This window comes from Enhydra lutris, unplaced genomic scaffold (genome assembly GCF_002288905.1).
Source record: "Enhydra lutris kenyoni isolate GAN:26980312 unplaced genomic scaffold, ASM228890v2 scaffoldscaffold65, whole genome shotgun sequence".
Lineage (NCBI taxonomy): Eukaryota > Metazoa > Chordata > Mammalia > Carnivora > Mustelidae > Enhydra > Enhydra lutris.
In genome coordinates, this window is record NW_019154149.1 from 7,973,496 (window position 1) to 7,991,094 (window position 17,599).

Sequence of the window (17,599 nt, forward strand, 5' to 3'; positions counted from 1 at the left end):
TTGTGCTACTTCTCTGTGAATGATGTGACAGGAAATGCTTCCTGAGAAATCTGAAAATACGTTAATTGGCACTTATGTTTGAAAGACTAAATTAAAAGGGATTCACTAGTAAATCTTGAAAGAAATCAGCAAGAGTGAGACCTGGCTGGGGGGTGAGGTGATGGCTACAGCTCAGTGGGGTCAAAGCATTCCCAAACGTGATTTCTTCAGGAGTCTCACAAATCATGAAATACAGGGTGACCGATTCACATCAACCGAATTCACAAAAAGCTGCGCTATGAACTAGAACATCAGTTTATTAACTCATAATGGAAGCCATTCTAACACATCAAAGTACCTGTGTAGGTTGGTCAGCAACCCTATAGAAAATTCAACATGGAAGGTCTAATTATAATCGGTCGCCCGGAGAGCCAGTAAAGGGGGAGTGAGCCACCAGTGCACCCTTCTCTACAGTGGGGATATGCTAGGTTAGGAGACATGACTCTCATGTTCTCTGGTCCAGGACAACTTCCTCCTCAACCCTGGATGGTACTGGAGATACACTGAGTTGATGTCACCCTTCTCAGTTACCTCCATCACAACACAATGACAAGCTCTTGGGGAACTCTTTTGATGGGTCATTCCTTCCATCATGTGTGTATTTGAATAACATGACTCAGAGGAACTTTTCCTCCAAGATCTTCGGGCGCCTCACTTCAACCGGATGCTCCGAAAAGCAAGTCAAAAACCAAACTGAAAGCAAGTCTGGGTTTGACAGACATGTGTAACTGTGGACAGCAGTAAAACAGTGTGATGTGTCCCTTCCCTCCTTTAATCCCTTGTAGGGAAAAGGGCAGAGAGAGGAAAAGGGAGAGAAAGGGAGAGAGAGAAACTGATTTCGGGATTAGGAGATGGAAGAGATAGAGGAATTGGGAATAAGGGTACAGAAAAGGAAGTGGTGTTTTCTGGTGAGTTTCAACCTGTCAGCTCCTCCTGTGTTCTTCCTTTATGAATGTGGTGCCGACCTTGTCGTGAACTAAACCAAAGAGCCCAGATACAGATCTAAAACATTTTGATGATTTTGGTGGGAGAGGTAAGAAAGATCTGGAACATGGAATGCTGCTAAGGAGGGGAAGTCAAAGAGTTGCTCTGGTGGAGAAACGTCATGCCTCATGGGCAGGATGAAGAACTTCACTTCCCAGTTTTGTCAAGGGCTAGACCTGTGGGAATGGTCACAATTTCCTATCACAGTACGTTTCTTTAGTGATTCCATTTTCTAATCTACTTACTCTAGCAAAATAGGAATTCTAGACAGATTTCTCCCCAGAAAGAAGCAGTATTCATAGGATGTATGCGGTCAAATCTAAAGAGATAGGAAAGCGATTAGTAAAGGACCTTGTCCATTTTCAACCCCGAATACGGCAACCTTGGAAAACAGATTTTTCTTTAAGTGGACTTTGTCTTTTCTTTGATCCAGTTAACATACCGGGACACCTTTGTATATATGCCATATTTTCCTTTCATTGCACACTCTTCACCCCAGCTAATGATTCCAGTTAAGAAATTGACACCTTCCACTTCGGTGACGTGGGGCCCCCCGCTATCTCCCTGGCATGAATCTTTACCGCCCTCATGGAAGCCAGCACAGAACATGTTATTATAGATGGTGAACTTTGTGGAGCGAAGGCATGTGGCTCGGTCAACAAGTGGAACTTTAAGGTACTGGAGAACTGAAGCCGATCTCCCTCTGTTGAAGACTCTCCCCCAGCCACTCACATAGCCGGATCCAAACTTGAGGAAGATGTTCGTGTATTCCCTGTCAGCAATGCAAATAGGGGTCACATAGCTGTTGAGCGTTAAGGGTTCATCCAGTTCCAGAAGGGCGATGTCATGGTTGTATTTATTTATAGTCGCATTGTAGCTGTGGTGAAGAATAGTGCGAATCACGTTTCTCTTTTGCTCTGTATGTTCCTTCACCTTGGTGTTATGTTCACCTACGGAAAGAAAATTTCTCTTCGGTCACAGGTAGACTTACACGTAAGGAAACAGCTTAGCCAAGATTTTCGGCATCCCTGAATTAACTGGCAGCCAAGTGTCAACGATCTCATTCTTATATTGCTAGGATTTTGGTAAAATGTAATGAGGAGAAGTGAGTTGGGGGAAATTGGAGAGGGAGACCAATCATGAGACACTGTGGACTCTGAAAAACAAACTGAGGGTTTTGGAGAGGAGGAGGATGGGAGGTTGAGTGAAGCTGGTGGTGGGTATTATGGAGGGCACGTATTGCATGGAGCACTGGGTGTGGTGCATAAACAATGAACTCTGGAACACTGAAAAGAAATTTAAAAAAATAAATTTTTTTAAAATGCAAAAAAAAAAAAAAAACAAAAAAAAAGTAACGAGGGCCCATGCAGACATTTCAGACCAAAAACCCAATGGGGACCAACATGGAGCTGGCGTGTTCTCCCATGCTGGTATAAATCTTACATTGTTCAAGGGGGTAATTAATCTACTTGGCATGAATTACCCTACACTCCTAACTTCAAGTATTTCGACCCCTTTTCTGAGCACAGATGATATATTCATTGGGTCATTCAAAGGCTGTGCCAGGCCCCAGAGGTACAAAGGCGAATGATACGACATGGCTTTGGGGGAAGGCTCAGTCTGGTGGGGAAATGCACACATCATACGTAATTGTACCCCTTTGAGATGGGGGCGAAACTGGGCACGCCGAAAGAACTTTGGGGGGCTTGGAGGATGGAAGAAGTTCGGGTCTGGAAATATGGCTCCCCTAGCACTAACCCAAATTATTTTGCAAAGAACTTCGTAGACCTTAGGAAAATATGATGCACCCATCATATAGAAGGTCTAGTGATCCTGCAGATTCCTACCCTTTTTTGTTTATTTACCTGCAACCACAGTAATTTTATCACCAGGCTCAATGCAGTGGGCTGCAGTTACCACCCATTTTTCATTGATGATGGACCCTCCACAGAACGCATCGATCTTCCCATTCAAAAGGACCTGTGGAAACAAAATCGTGAAACTGACTACCTAAGGTATTCGATCCAGAACAAAAGAAATACGGGTGCTGTTAACAGGAGTGGGCACAAAGTTTGATTCCAGGTGCTGGCAGAGCTGGAGTGTTTCTGGAAAGTGTCAGCTTTGCAGATGAGTTAGTGTTTCTGGAGCGCACTCAACAAAGCCATTTCTGTAACTGACTTGAAGAGGATGTGCAGGGAGAGCCAGGGGGAGCTCTAGAGGAGGCAAGTTAGGAGGGGGCGGCTTCTTTTGGTGATTTGGGGCCCTTGGATGCCTTTTCCAGGTAAGTCGGATTCTCTGATGGCACAGATTGCTTCATGGGAATATGGCAGCTAAATTTGGAAATTTAATTGACTCCTCCAGATCCATTGTTACTATTGAGTTTTCTGTCGCTGCATGAGGATATCGTGCTACAGGATGATTTAAGATAGTACTGATCTTTCCCTCGGGTCTTTTAAAGCCCTTTGTAGACTATGAATTGAGACCACTGGCCTCCATAGAACTGTGCTTACAGCCATCCAGGCGGTAAGGAACAGCAGGACACATGCACTCCTTCTCTTTTCCCCTAGCCCTATTCCACTCCCCCCTGGCCGGCCAGTAAGCTGCCTCTGTCCTGAAAGATCTCCTTAGCTGCTGTGCTTGGGCCAGGTTGGAGGCGTTCGGGGGCTGGTTTGAGCCCCGGCATTATTAGACAAGAGGCCAGTCCATTCTTTCATCCGTACATCGATTATATAACCAGAGTGGACAGTGGATATTTTTACCGCCTCAATATCTAGATCAACTCGGAGAATTTTTCACTTCCAGTGTGCCCAAGGGCCTCGAGCCACCACTTCAGGAAGAAAGCTGAGAAGTATGGACACTAGAGGGCGCACTGAACATTTGGTAAACCTTACGCGGGAGCCGACGAGCTCTTACAAACTCATGCTCTTTTTCTAAAGCACACCTCATCTCACACTATAAATCCGTTTCTCAACTAAGGAAAAAAAGTGATCAATGGCCTCAAGTGTGAGTCTGGGAAGGTCCTTGGTGCATATTCTAGTGAAGATTCTTTTTGCCTTGAATTCAATTTACTGAACACCTACTAAGTCCTAGACAGTCAAGCGTCAGCCTCCTACCTGGAGAACTCTGGGGTGGACTCACGGCAAGCCTCTGACCCCTTTTGCTTTTCTTTCCTTTTCTAAGATTTTATTTATTTATTTGACACAGAGAGAGAGAGAGACAGCAAGAGAGGGAACACAAGCAGGGGGAGTGGGAGAGGGAGAAGCAGGCCTCCTGCCGAGCAGGGAGCCCTATTTGAGGCTCGATCCCAGGACCCTGGGATCATGACCCCAACCCAAGGCAGACGCTTAACGACTGAGCCACCCAGATGGCCCTGACCCCTTTTCCACACTTTACTTTCTCATTTTCTGGCTGTTGTTTTTTGTACAAGTATATGTAAATAAATAAATGCTTTATGTAAAAATATAGGAAAACTCACATAATAACATAATAAACACCTGTGTAGCCTCCATCATCCAGACTTAACAGTCATTCTTAATTTTTTAGAACATTTATTGATCGCTTACTATGGACTAATCACTGTGCTAAGGCTTATGTACATTTACTACAACACTTTGTGGAGTAATATTAATATGCCCATTTACAGATGAGCAAACCAAGGTTTAGATACGTACATTAACTCCTTTAAGGTCAGTGGTGAAGCTATAATGCAAAGCCTCGTCTTCCGGCCTTCAAAGTCTATGCTCCTAAGAGCACAGCGTGTCTCCAAGTGCGGTTGGGCCAATGGCAGTAGAATCATCAGGATGCTTGTAAAATCCAGATTTGGAGCCCCCCCCCCCTCGGCAAATAATCAGAATATTTGGTGGGTGTGACTGGAGGAAATGAAGATCTCCAGAAAATCCCTATGCATAATTAAGTTTGAGAAATTCTGTTTCCGAATTTCCAAGGCTTCATGACCTTTATGTTTCAAAAGTGCTCCATCTACACAGAACTGGCCACATAATTTGTGGGGCTCAGTCAAAAGTGAAAATGTGGAATCCCTTGTTCAAAAGCCAGGAAAAAACATGCCATTGAAAATACTTAAATACAATTTTTTTTTTCTTTCCTCTGTGGTCTCTTGCAATCTGTCATGGGGTTTTTATTTTTTTATTATTTATTTATTTTTTTAAAAAAGATTTTATTTTATGTATTTGAGAGAGAGGAGAGAGAGAGAGAGAGAGAAAGCATGAGTAGGGGGAAGGGGTAGAGGGGAGGGGGAGGGACGAGCAGACTCCCCGCTAAGCTGGGAGCCTGACATGGGGCTCCATCCCAAGACCCCGAGATCACCACCTGAGCCGAAGGCAGATGCTTAACCGACTGAGCCACCCAGGCACCCCAAGGGGTTATTTTATTTTATTTTATTTTTTTAAGTAGGCTGTACGTCCAGTGTGGAGCCTGACATAGGGTTTGAACCCACAACCCTGAGATCAAGACCTGAGCTGAGATCAAGAGTCAGCTGCTTAACTGACTGAGCCACCCAGGTGCCCCCATGGTGTTTTTAATGTTACTACTTCATGTCATGCTTTTTCAGGCCTCGGGGCTATTTGCTGGGAGAGTACAGACACTAACGGGCGCCCGGGAGCTGCCCCCTGTGCTTTGGCATGCAAGCACAAATACCCTTGGCTACCATGTCTCCCTCCTACCAGTCCCATGTCGCAGCAGAGGAAGGTAAGTCAATCGGCCCTTCTTGCTGGCCCAGGGCACCAACCAACAGTGGAGGCGTGATTCCCAAGGGATTACAGCTTCCATGGCGGGACGTGCTCAGCACCTGCAATGGAGGTGGGCAAGAGGCTTGCCCCCACCATCCACCCTCCAAATGAGCTGTGACACACACCTAAGATGCTATGTAGCCATGCCCCGTCCCCAAATGGCACAGAGTGTGTACACCCAACCTCGACCCTCCCTGTGCTGGTGCAGGAGGAGGGTGACGATGATGGCTGAGGGGGGTATGCCAGCATGCCGTGAGCTGAGGGTGGCAGTGGCCATTGGGCATGTATGGGGAGGAGGAGGCAGGCCTGGCCAACGAACCAGGTGACAAGGGAGTGGGAGGTCGAGAATCCATCCCAGGGAGGTGGTGAGAAGTTCCACAGAGGTAAGTCGACATCTCTCAGTCTAATGGGTTGGTTAGGCCAGACTGAATGATATCCACGGCCCCTGGGCACAGAGACTATGATGTAGCTTGTCTGACTCCTGGCAAAGACTTGCTGCCTGGAGCTTCTATTCCTTTCTGGTGGATGGCTGAGAAATAAGATTGTGGGTTTTTTGAGCCTGAAGACTGTTGTTGTTGGTGGTGGTGTTTTTTGTTTTTTGTTTTTTTGTTTTTTTGCCAATCTCTGATTGGTATTAGAAATTTTAGCAAACGTCTTTGCCAAGAAAAAGCCCTAAAATATATTTGCATTTAAAGATATTACAAATGACTAGATTTTGGAATGTTTGCTTGGCTACTGCAGGATCACAGCTATCTAAATATGAGCTATTTGGGGATGAGCTGTCTGCTTGGCCAAGGACAAGTTCTTGTAAGACATCACTTTGGAAAATGAAGGGAAAAATGGGAAAGCATATGTTCTGAGCAAGGCATCCAAGTTCTGATCTGTCAACCCCTTTCATGTTTGTCCTATGCTAATAGGAGCCTGTTTTCTCTCTTTCAGACACATACACAGATGCCCACCAAACTCACCCACATCCATCTACAAAGTACACATTCACATAGCTCTTCTGACGGACGCTCTTCATTGATAATGCCACCCTAGAGCACTAGCTGTCCCCCAGCTATTCTCTTCCTAACCTTTAACTTGAATCTGGCCTTCCCCTGTGATTTTCAGTAAACTCTTCTCTCTATGTAGCCACCTCCAGCTTTCCAATGACATCTTTTTTCCTGTTTGCACACTTGTTCTCTCATATAAAAAGCAAAACCATTTCTGCACAATGTACAGCTTGTTATGCCCACCGGTGTGACTCACCCAGCCATTGGTCCGACTTCATTTTTCTGGGCACAGAGGGGATGCTCATTTTCTTTTTCATTTTTGGTTTTTAATGATTAACTACACTCATCATTGAAATAGCTTTCATCAATCCATCTTAGAGAATAATAATCTAAATGTTCTGTCCAAAATAGTTTTGTGGGGCCAGGTGAGATTACATGTGTCATGTTTTTGTTTCTCTTAATTGAAACTTTATCATTTGGGGGTTACTTTTTCCAGGTCAGGACGTGTCTATAGTCTTAGACTCCTCGTATAAAATCTTTCTCCCAGTCCACCCCCTTTCCAGTGTAAAGGGAGAAAAAGAAAAAGTTCTGCTTCATACATAGGGTAACTGTGTGCTGTCTTCCATAGGGGTGTGTCTTAATCTGATGGAAAGGGTTGGGTGTGTGTAGATAGCCCTCCAGGTCAAGGCCTTGGGTACATTTAAGGATGGCTTCAGGCCTAAATTGAGGAAAGCCGAGACTGGGGAAAATGTTGAGAGGTTTTTGAAGATTCTTTAGGTCAAGAACAGAATACGGAATAGACAGACAGCTTCTCAAGACATTTTGCTGGTTGAAACAGTTGCATATTAGCAATTGTATGTGATACAACCTAATGTAAAGGTTAAGGGAAGCTTAATTCACTGCTTGGCTTCTATTGTATTCTATTTTTTCCAATCCGGTAAAATGATCTCCAGATTATTAAATGTAGAATAACTATGGCTAATACAGAGCTGAGGTCCATGATGAAACAGAAAATAGAAAGACCATGTACTTCACATTCAAGGCCAGACAGATCCAAACCCAGAACAGAACGTGGGGGAGGAGCTCTTGGGGCAAGTTTGCCCGTGCCCAGAATTATTGGCTGACAGGGTCAAGGGCAAGGGACCAAAACCGAATTAAAGCTTTAGAAAGCCAAAACATGGTGTTGCTTTCTCAAATTTCTCTTTTACACTGTTGATGAAGGTGGTCTCGTAGTACAGGTGTTTTGATTTCCCTTTTCTCTAATGTTCAAAGGTTTTCATAGCTTCCCTATGTAGTATGAAATTTGAGTCCTGTTTTTGTTTTCCGCTCTAAAGATAATAGTGACTCTAGAAACTATCCTTTCTGTCCCTGTGTCCTGCGCTTCACCCTCCAGCTTCCTCTCCCGGCTCCTGAAGTGTCCCAGCAGAGTCCCTGTCCCCTCTCCCTGAGCTCTCTAGAGGCTCTGAACCCTCCGCTGGTGGGAAAATGAAGGAAACTGGCCTCACGCCCCCGCCCGCCGCAGGGAGGTTAGAGGTCAGGCAAATCCCCGGTGCCTTTGACCTATAGGGGTCGGGGTGGGGCTGGCCGGGCTGGAACCCGGAGGGGATTATGGGAAGCCCCGGGGCAGGGGGCGGACCCAGTGCGGCTTGGCCTCCAGCCTGGAAGCAGAGGGGAAAGCCCTCAGTCAAGGTAAGGACCGAACGCGGCCACGACCACGGCCGCGGCCACGCTTGAGCTGGGGGCCAGGTGAGCTTCACTTCTTAGGGTCCCAAACCTGGCTGGAGTGGCAGAGGTCCGCTAGCCTGCCCTACTGTCCCACCAGGTGAACCAGGGTCCTCGACACTCCCCACGGGTTTACCAGGCCGGGGCCGTTGCCAGCTCTTCACGTGAACAAAACCCGAGTTTTCCCCCAAAGCCGCGCAGCCCCCGTCACCGACGTGGGGTTGGAGAGGCTTTTCTTAACCGGGCCCAGAATCTGCTTGCCTGCCTCTGACTTTCACCCATAAACCCTCAAAGCAAAAGCCGCCCTCTCCCTTCCCCGTGGCCCCTTAGCTCTTGCCAACAGCTAACTAAAACCTTTTTCTTAGCGCACTAAATCTCTCCAGCTTGACGCTGTTCATTACTCTAGATGACAGCGACCTCTCTGTGTTCTCTGTGTGATTTGTTCACCCACGGAGTCGCTTTATTCCCCGCCCCCCCCTTTTCAGGAAGCATGGGAATTGGGAATCCTTTCTGGGTGGTATTACTGAACTGTTTCGTGTTCCCGAGCCGTAGACCTATTTTGGCTGTGGAAACCCCAGCTGATGCCTGGCCTTCTCGGGACGCCTTGGCTACAGCAAGTGTGTTGCCGTCTTGGCGGCACATCAAGCATTTCCACCTTGCACAGGAGTGGGGGATGTGCCACTGGCCCATCCACAAAGGACAGACTCCGGTTTATCTCCTGTTGCGTCTTTGAAAGTGACTTTTGTACACTTAGTTTATCTCCTGTTTTTGAAAACTAGTAACCTTTTGTGAGACAGTGGGTGGAGGTGGGTGTGGAGAGACAGCCCTTGGGTGAGAAGGAAACTGCAGAACAATGGTAAGGTCTTTCTCAAGTGTTCTAGAAAGGAGCTCAGCTCTATGCCTTTGAAAAAGACTTAAAGTTAGTGCTTTGTGCCTCTACAGTCAGTAATCCTATTTCATGTGGATGAACTAGGGAGTCAACATGTGCATGAGTGGTCTTGAACATTCCAAATGGTCTTAGCTATGCATGATGGGGAAGAGTTAATAGGTGTACTAACTATGTAAGTGTGCAGTGAAGATGACATGAAAAGATTTGAAATGATGTGTATCTTTTATATCTTCTTCCTTACCAGTACACCTGTAACCATCATCTAACAGTTTCTTCTACTTAAAAAATATAGCTTGCTAGAGTTACTAAAATTTCTATTCGAAAAGACTTGATTTGTTAAAACACTGGCAAGCATCTAGCTTAAAGGGGGTGGGTGGAAAATGGAGAGATTATATGACTAAATTGAGACTTTATACCCCCCCCTTTAGCTATTATCTGAGTGTGTTTGCCAATTTCATTTATGGGTTGACAAGGGGACAAAGCTAAGCCCACAATGGGAGCATCCTGGGATATTTTTTTAATCCTGGGGGTTTTTTTGTTTGTTTCTTTTGTTTCTTTTTTTAAAGAGAAGTCATCTTTTAGGTAATAAAACACCCCTGGCTTTGCGGATCCTTCCCACTCTAGGGACTGCTTTATGTCCCACAACCCCGAGGAAGATAATTATTATAAAGTAGGATCTTTTGTTCCAACCACCTATCCCTGGAAGTTGGATACATAATGAATAAGAATGTGCAAGAACACAAATAATAAAATTAGATAGAATTAGATACATGGATGTTAAATAGAATGAAAGCGTAATTAGAGTGGCTGAATCCAGTAGTGATTGTTCAAGGAAAGGTCAATGGGGAAGATCATTCTTACAAAGAATCATGAAGGAGAACAGAGATGTGGATGAGTGAAGGAAGAAGTCATGGTGGGTGAGGGGAGCAGTGCTGGTAGGATGCCTGGATAAGGGATAGAGGGGGTATCAAGGAACACACAGTGTATTTTGGTGGCTGTAAGATCAAGTCCAGCAAATATTCTTTTTTTAAAAAGATTTTATTTATTTATTAGAGAGAGAGAGAGCGAGCATGAGAGGGTCAGAGGGAAAAGCAGACTCGCTGCTGAACAGAGAGCCTGACGTGGGACTTGATCCCAGGACCTTGGGATCATGACCTGAGCCGAAGGCAGATGCTTAATAGACTGAGCCACACAGGTGCCCTCTGACAAATATTCTTAAAAGCAAATCCAAGGTGGGGCATCTGGGTGGCTCAGTCGTTAAGTGTCTGCCTTCAGCTCGGGTCATGATCCCAGGGTCCTGGGATCAAGTCCCACATCGGGCTCCCTGCTCAGCAGGGAGTCTGCTTCTCCCTCTTCCTCTGCCTCGCCCTCCCACTTGTGCCTGCAGTCTCTGTCTCTCAAATAAATGAAATCTTTAAAAAAAAAAAGGCAAGGCCAAGGTAAAAGAAAGAAAATAATAGTCTTGGTTGTGATGGCCTACCACCCTTCACTACCATTCTTTACAATGTCGGTGCCAATCCCTACCTCCTAGGCAAATGTTCAATATCTTAAGACCCATTATGTTGGAAAATGTCAAGCATTCTGAAGAATCCTGAATAGAGACATAGTTTCAGAGAATTCCAGTGGTGTTAAACCTGGGACATTTACCTGATCCTGGCTTAAATTGTTACTGGTTTGATGACTGAAAAGTCCTTGATGCTACTGGTCCCTGATGGCAAAAATTCAGACGTCAGTAGAGGTAATATTTTGGAGCAAAGCATCTTGAATTGCCACAAAATCATATGACCATGGCTACTAGGGAGTTTTGAGTTAGACTAACCCATTACAAGCACCGTCCAATAGAACTTCCTGCAATGATGGCAGTGTTCTGTGCCTATGCTGTCCAGTGCCATGGCCCCGGGCCATACGTGGCTCTGTGCACTTGAAATGTGGCAGGTGTGCCTGAGATGAGTTTTTAATTTTACTTAATGGCAGTTGTTTAGATTTAAGTAGCTACGTGTGGTTAGCAGTTATGTGATTGGACGGAGCCACTTTACATAAGGACCAGCCTGGCTCCTGGGCTCTGGGGCCCACTTCTTCTCTCAGATAGAATCGCTCAGACTTCAGCTGTAGGGTCAAGGATAAGTTTTGCTACAAATCTAGCTCTTGGTTGTTGCCTCAGAAATGTGCACAGGTGATTCGCATGTGGGTTGTTTGCAGATCACACCTGGAGAAGATGTGCGGCTAGAAATGTGGGTACCATGAGTTTACTGTTTGGCATTTGGTTCCTTTGGTTCCAAATTGTAGTATATGCATCAAAATCACCCAAAGGGCTTGGTAACTAGCACACGAGTTGCTGCACTCCGCCCCCACCCCAGAGATTGTGCCTCAGTAGGTCATTGGGCTACCACACGAAAATCTGCATTGCAAACAAGTTTTCAGGTGACTCTGATGCTAGCCCACTTTGAGCCTTGGACCAAGCCCCTATTTCAGACCCTAGTTCCAGTAACCCAGTTCTTGCTTTACTCCGTCCTACGTGACTCCTTTTAAAAACCCCTTCAAGGGTGCCCTGGTGGCTCAGTCACTTAAGCATCTACCTTCAGCTCAGGTCATGATCCCAGGGTCCTGGGATCCAGTCCCACATCCGGCTCCCTGCTCAGCGGGGAACCTACTTCTCCCTCTACCCTTCCCCCATGCTCATGATCTCTCTCTCTCCCTCTTTCTCAAATAAATAAGTAAAAAAAGAAATCCTTTCAAAATAATCCAATTTCTCTGGACCTAGAGACTTTCTCTCACCAGTTCTCCCATGAGCTGAAGTAGTACCCTGAACCCCAGTATCTGTGACCTCACTTCCACACCTCCCAGTTGCATGCCTGGAATCCTGCTCTGCTTTCCTTGGTGTTAGGCTCTCCTTGACTTTGTATGGTTGCTGTCTTTGGACTTCTCTCTCACTAGCTCCCTACCACTGACGGCTTCTTCGTAGTGCTTAGTATTGAAACTTACCTAAATGCTTCCCCCACCCCAACAGGCCTGTCTGGTGCCCACGTCTCAGCCCCCGCCTGGCTTGTCCCTTGCCCTCTGGGCTCCAATTTTGACACACCATTAATAGAGAGTACCTGCCAAGGGAATTGGCCTGGTTTGGCATCTTTCCCACCAACAACTCGAGTGAGGTCGTTGAGCGGTTGGGTAAGGTTCTCGGAAGTTTTTTCCGCTTCAGTGGAATTTTCATAGTCCATATTGGAAAAAAAAGTTTCAGCACGGGTGCGTGTCGTAGAAATGTGTGGGACAGAAACTCTTCCACATGGAAACGGCACTAGAAACATGGGAAAGGAAATTTAGCATTCTAATATTCCTCATTGGCAAGCAAAGCATGTTTTACAGAAATCAAGAATGAGGCCTGTCCTTGTCACTTCTGAGAAGCAGGCCCATCAATATTTTAAAAATCTAATCAATGAATATAGTCTCAAACTAAAAGGTTAATTGCATTATTTTCATGGAAAGTTTTCAAACCCTTCATGAAAAGAACATTTGGCTCAGGAATCCATCATCTTTACGGAAATAGAATAGGTGTTCCAGAATCAAATTTTGTAAGTTTTATAAAGTCTAATGATTTTTTTTTCTTTACTAAAAAGTCTTACTCCCAAGTACTGTCCTTAAATGGGCTTCTGAGACTGGTGCCCCATAACTTTAACTTTAAAGTTAGGTAAATGGGGTTTCTGTTGCTTTATTGGGAACCAGGCTTTTTTTCGTAGACTAGAATACCATCTAGTCTCTAAGGTAGATTTAGGGATATGCTGGGAAGAAATCATGATTTAACTATTTAATTAGGAACTGAATAAATGAATGGGGGGGCGCCTGGCTGGCTCAGTTGGAAGAGCACGCAGCTCTTGGTGGTTGGGTTGTGAGTTTGAGTCCCACGTTGGGTGTGACTTAAACTTAAAAAACCCATAGACCTTTAACCAAGGAAATTATTAATGTGATTATCACAGCCACATACTCCTGGGAACTGGCCACCTTTTTACCTTGGGTCAGTTCATTTCCTAAAGGCAAGAAATCATCTCCTGCTATGTTGGGGCCAACCAGAACGGAAATTTGTAGTCAAGCCAAGTCACCTTACATTTCATTTTCATTTCTCACTTTGCTTCTAGCCACATTCCTTATAACAGACATTTCTATAACAACCAGCTGCAGCAAAGTATCATGAAGACAGCATGTGGTTGGGAAAACAGGAAATTAGTTCAAAATACTTATGTATAAATATATATCATCAACAATGCCAGAGGAAAGGGACCATTACTATTGAAAGGCAGGAAAGCTTATTTTAGGTTTGGCCTACTTACTCTGCTAAGAATAAGGCTATATTCAAATATAACACTTAATAGTTCGAGATGGTTCGCAATCCTTTTTTTTTTTTTTTCTAACATAGAAGGGCTTTTAAGAGCTTAGCTACTATGCCCTCTGTCTACACTGGAAGTTAGATTTTGAAGGTTAAAACATATAGATCTTCTTCTCCGGAGCTGGGCTGGCTGTGAAACGATTCATGTGAAGAACCAGGCAGAAGGACAGGGTGGGTAGGTCCCTGAAGCATTAAACTCTTTTAGCTGCAGTGGCATGTATACTCATGGCTTCTGGTCCTTTCTTTAATTTCCTCTGCCAGGTGCTTTGGTGAGATAGGTATCGAACCCAGTTACAGAGGAATGATGCATGATTTAATGTACCAATTTAATACCAGACTTTGCAAATGCAAAAGAAATTATATCTAGTTTGCTTCAAAAAGGCCCCTCATTTATCAAATATAATTGATCTTGCGGAACCTACTGTTGTGTGTGTGTGTGTTTATCAAAGTTTCTATTGCCTTCATTTCAGAGACAAGCAATATGAGTGTGGAGTGGAGATATTCTGAATGCCCCAGTCAGCTGTCAACGTGGTAGCCTGGTTGACATGACTGGGAAACGTTGTTTTGTCCACGGCTGTCCAGACTGTGTTGGTCAGCCTGGCACAACCTGAAGTAGATGGCTGTCAGAACTATTTGGATGCCAAGTGTGTAAACTCAGCCCCGTGTAAACTCAGGCCGAGACCCAAGGATAGGAAATAACCTTCTTGGAGTAAGCCAGCCACACCCTGGCAGAATCAGGCTTAACATTTACCATCCCATGTACTAGAAGCCTATCAGTCAATCCTTTATGTATCTTTTATGGCCTGGGATTGCTATCATAATTTGACTCGATGAATTCCAGATATACAGAAATCATGCAAATTGATTGCTTCGTGATCTAAAAGCCAGAAAAAAGAAATGGACCCAGAAAAGATTTCAGACTGAGGACAGTTACAGAGTTTCTATTTAAAATGGCGATGCCATTTAGAAAGTTACCCAATTCGAGCTACTAATCTTTTCTGTGATCTCAAAAGGAAGTAGACACGAATAGGGATTATATAATTATATATAATTATATATTATATAGATTTGGAGGATGGATCTCCCCAGGCTTAAAAAACAAACAAACAAAAAACAACTGATTTAGATTTTGACCTGCTGGTTCACAGGACCTCCGGTCTTCCGCAAGTTGGTACCCCATGGTACAGGAGCAAACCACCTTGTTATCGGGGCCCAGTTTACAAAACTGGTTGCATCTGCCATTCTTAATGTTGCATGTTACATCTGAAAGAGAGCAAAATAAACAGCAGTAGCATCATTTCCACGTGCATTTCTCAAGAGTGCCAGAAGCCACTGACTCACGTATAGGCCACACATAAGCACAGGTCATTCATGGAGAGAAGCTTGGGAGCCTCGAGCTAAGAGTGGAAGGAATGATAAAATTCTTAATAAGGCATAAAAATGGCAGCAATAGATTTGATTTGGCATAAACTGAAGGTTTGGGTGTTCTACTTTCACTAAATCTTGGACTGCAATTTTAAGAAGCTGTTTATGAAAGGATAATATATATTCAGGGATGTCCCTCAAAACTTCAGGGTGAATTTTCGCCAAGTGTGTGCACCTGTTTAAACTAATCGATGGATGGGCCATTATCCCCATCCCAGAAGTTCTCCCCGTGCCCCCTTCCAGCCCTATACTGGTCCTCCTTTCCAAAGTTACCATCCGTTAACAGATTCTAAGAGTAAATTTTGCCTGTTCATGAACCTTGTATAAATAGAAGCTTGCCATATGCACTCCTCGGTGTCTTTCATTGAAGGCTTTGTGAGTTTTATCCATGTTTTTTGTACAGCAGTGGTTCATTTGCATGCTGGGTAGTATTCCATGGTGTAAATATTTCTGTTTTTATCCATTTTACTGTTGATGAATATTTGAGTTGAGTTTCCAGTTTTTGGCTCTTAGGTGTAATGCTATAATGAACATTCTTAATACAGATCTTTTGATAATATACGTGTGAGTCCTGGGTATATACTTATGAGTGCAATTACTGGGTCATAGGTTCAGGTTTAGTAGATACTGCCAAGCAGTTTTCTGAAATACTTGTACAAATTTAATTTCCTACCATCAGTGCCTGAGGGTTCCAGTTCTTGGACATACTTTTTGCTGGTTTCTTCTCCCACTCTGACTTGCCTTTTTTGTCCTAAAATAGTGTATTTTGCTGAATAGAAGTTCGTAGGTTTTTTAATGTATTATTGATTGATTTGAGAGAGGTGAGAGCACAAGCAGGGGGAACAGCAGGCAGAGGGAGAGGGAGAAGCAGGCTTCCCGCTGAGCAGGGAGCCCGATGCGGGGCTCGATCCCGGGATCATGACCTGAGCTGAAGGCAGATAGATGCTGAGCTGACTGAGCCACCCAGGCACCCTCACAGTTTTGTTTTTGTTTTTGTTTTTAGATTTTATTTATTTTAGAGGGGGAGAGAAAAAAATCTCGAGTAGACTTCCTGCTGAGTGTGGAGCCAGTACTGGGCTTGATCTCGTGAACCTGAGATCATGACCTGAGCGGAAATCGAGAGTTAACTGCCTGAGCCACCCAGGCACCCCACTGAAGTTCATGGCTTTAATGTAAGCCAATTTATCTAAGCACACTTGAAGCTGGCTGCGGTAGGTTTATATCAACATTAGAGAATGAAATCAGGTCCCTTAAGGGGGCTAAATGCCAAACACATTATGTGTGGGCACTGATGAGCATTCTAGTGGCCCACATTTTCTTTACTTTCTGGTATGATCTCCCTTATTAACATGAAGTGGTGTTCTTTGTCTCTTGTGATCCTTTTTGTCTTGGATTCTATTTTGCCTGATGTTAAGATCGCTTCACCAGTTTCTTTTTGTTACCATTTACCTGAAGATCTTTTTACATCCCTTTATTTTAGCCTCCTGGTGTAATTTTATTCTAGGTACCTCTTTTGTCAACAGCATACAGTTAGATTTTTAACTCCAGACTGAAAATTGCCATTAACCCCGGTTCACATTAACTCTGACTTCTGATCTATTTGGTTCATTCCTGCCATCTTATTTTGTATTTTTTAATGACTGTGTTTTTCTTTGTTTCTCATGTGCAGTCTCGATAACAGGAGGTAGCATGGTTCAGGGCTGGCCAGCAGAGACCTGCTGAGTTAAGAGAAACAGGGCTCTGTCTGCCCTTGGGCCTGTTTCTGTCTCTAGAGCAGCACAGGGACACATGGAGAGGAGATGCCGTCCCCCTCACCTAGCTGTTCAACAGCAGTACCACTTTCAAGAGAAACGCTCACTTGTCAGTGTAGTGAGGACATGGAAGGTTTGAAAAAGCGTGACTCTATTAGACGCCTGCTGTGTTTCTTAGTTCCTCAGTTCCTCCCAGCCACACGGTGTCTTTGCTGGCGCTGTGGCCATCCGCTCTGCATCTGACTTCTGACTCAAGCAGGTGCAGCCTTGGGTTGCCTCGGCTCCTATCTGCACTGTGTGCCTCTCCCCTCTGACCTTGGTGCTTCCCTGTTGATGCCGAAGCATGGGATGTCGCGTCCCCTGTGCAGCAGCCCTGGCGAGTACAGCTTGGAGATGTGGGGGGGGGGGAGTTAATGGCCCCTGGGCTAAACTTCTGACCACTGGGAGACACAAATTCTCTCACTATCTCCCCTCCCAGAGGGGCTGTCCTGAGGCCAGTTCCTATGGCTCCTTGGGAAACAGTCTCAGGAGGTCCAGCGATCAGCTGCAGATGAGGAGAGATGACTCCTTCTATGATCAATTCTCCTCTCCTCACTGCCTCACACCCCTGTCCCTTACTCTTGCTCCATAGGATTGCACAACCTCGTAAACAAGTTCGAGTCACAGACTCTTTT

General features: G+C 44.8%; 1 protein-coding gene across 2 annotated transcripts in view; it reads right to left on the minus strand.

Moving 5' to 3' along the window:
* Nucleotides 1–851: 851 nt before the first annotated feature.
* The window catches only part of LOC111158974 (coagulation factor IX), a 31,337-nt gene continuing 14,589 nt past the window's right edge, over nucleotides 852–17,599 (minus strand). The window contains exons 5-8 of one of the 2 annotated variants that reach the window (XM_022521318.1): nucleotides 14,884–15,012; nucleotides 12,470–12,666; nucleotides 2,889–3,003; nucleotides 852–1,973 (exon numbers count right to left, since the gene is read on the minus strand). In XM_022521318.1, the coding sequence (XP_022377026.1) occupies nucleotides 1,426–1,973; nucleotides 2,889–3,003; nucleotides 12,470–12,666; nucleotides 14,884–15,012 (989 nt within the window). In that variant the 3' untranslated portion in view covers nucleotides 852–1,425. The remainder of the gene's footprint in view (nucleotides 1,974–2,888; nucleotides 3,004–12,469; nucleotides 12,667–14,883; nucleotides 15,013–17,599) is intronic. The other variant, XM_022521320.1, reaches the window with a different exon arrangement.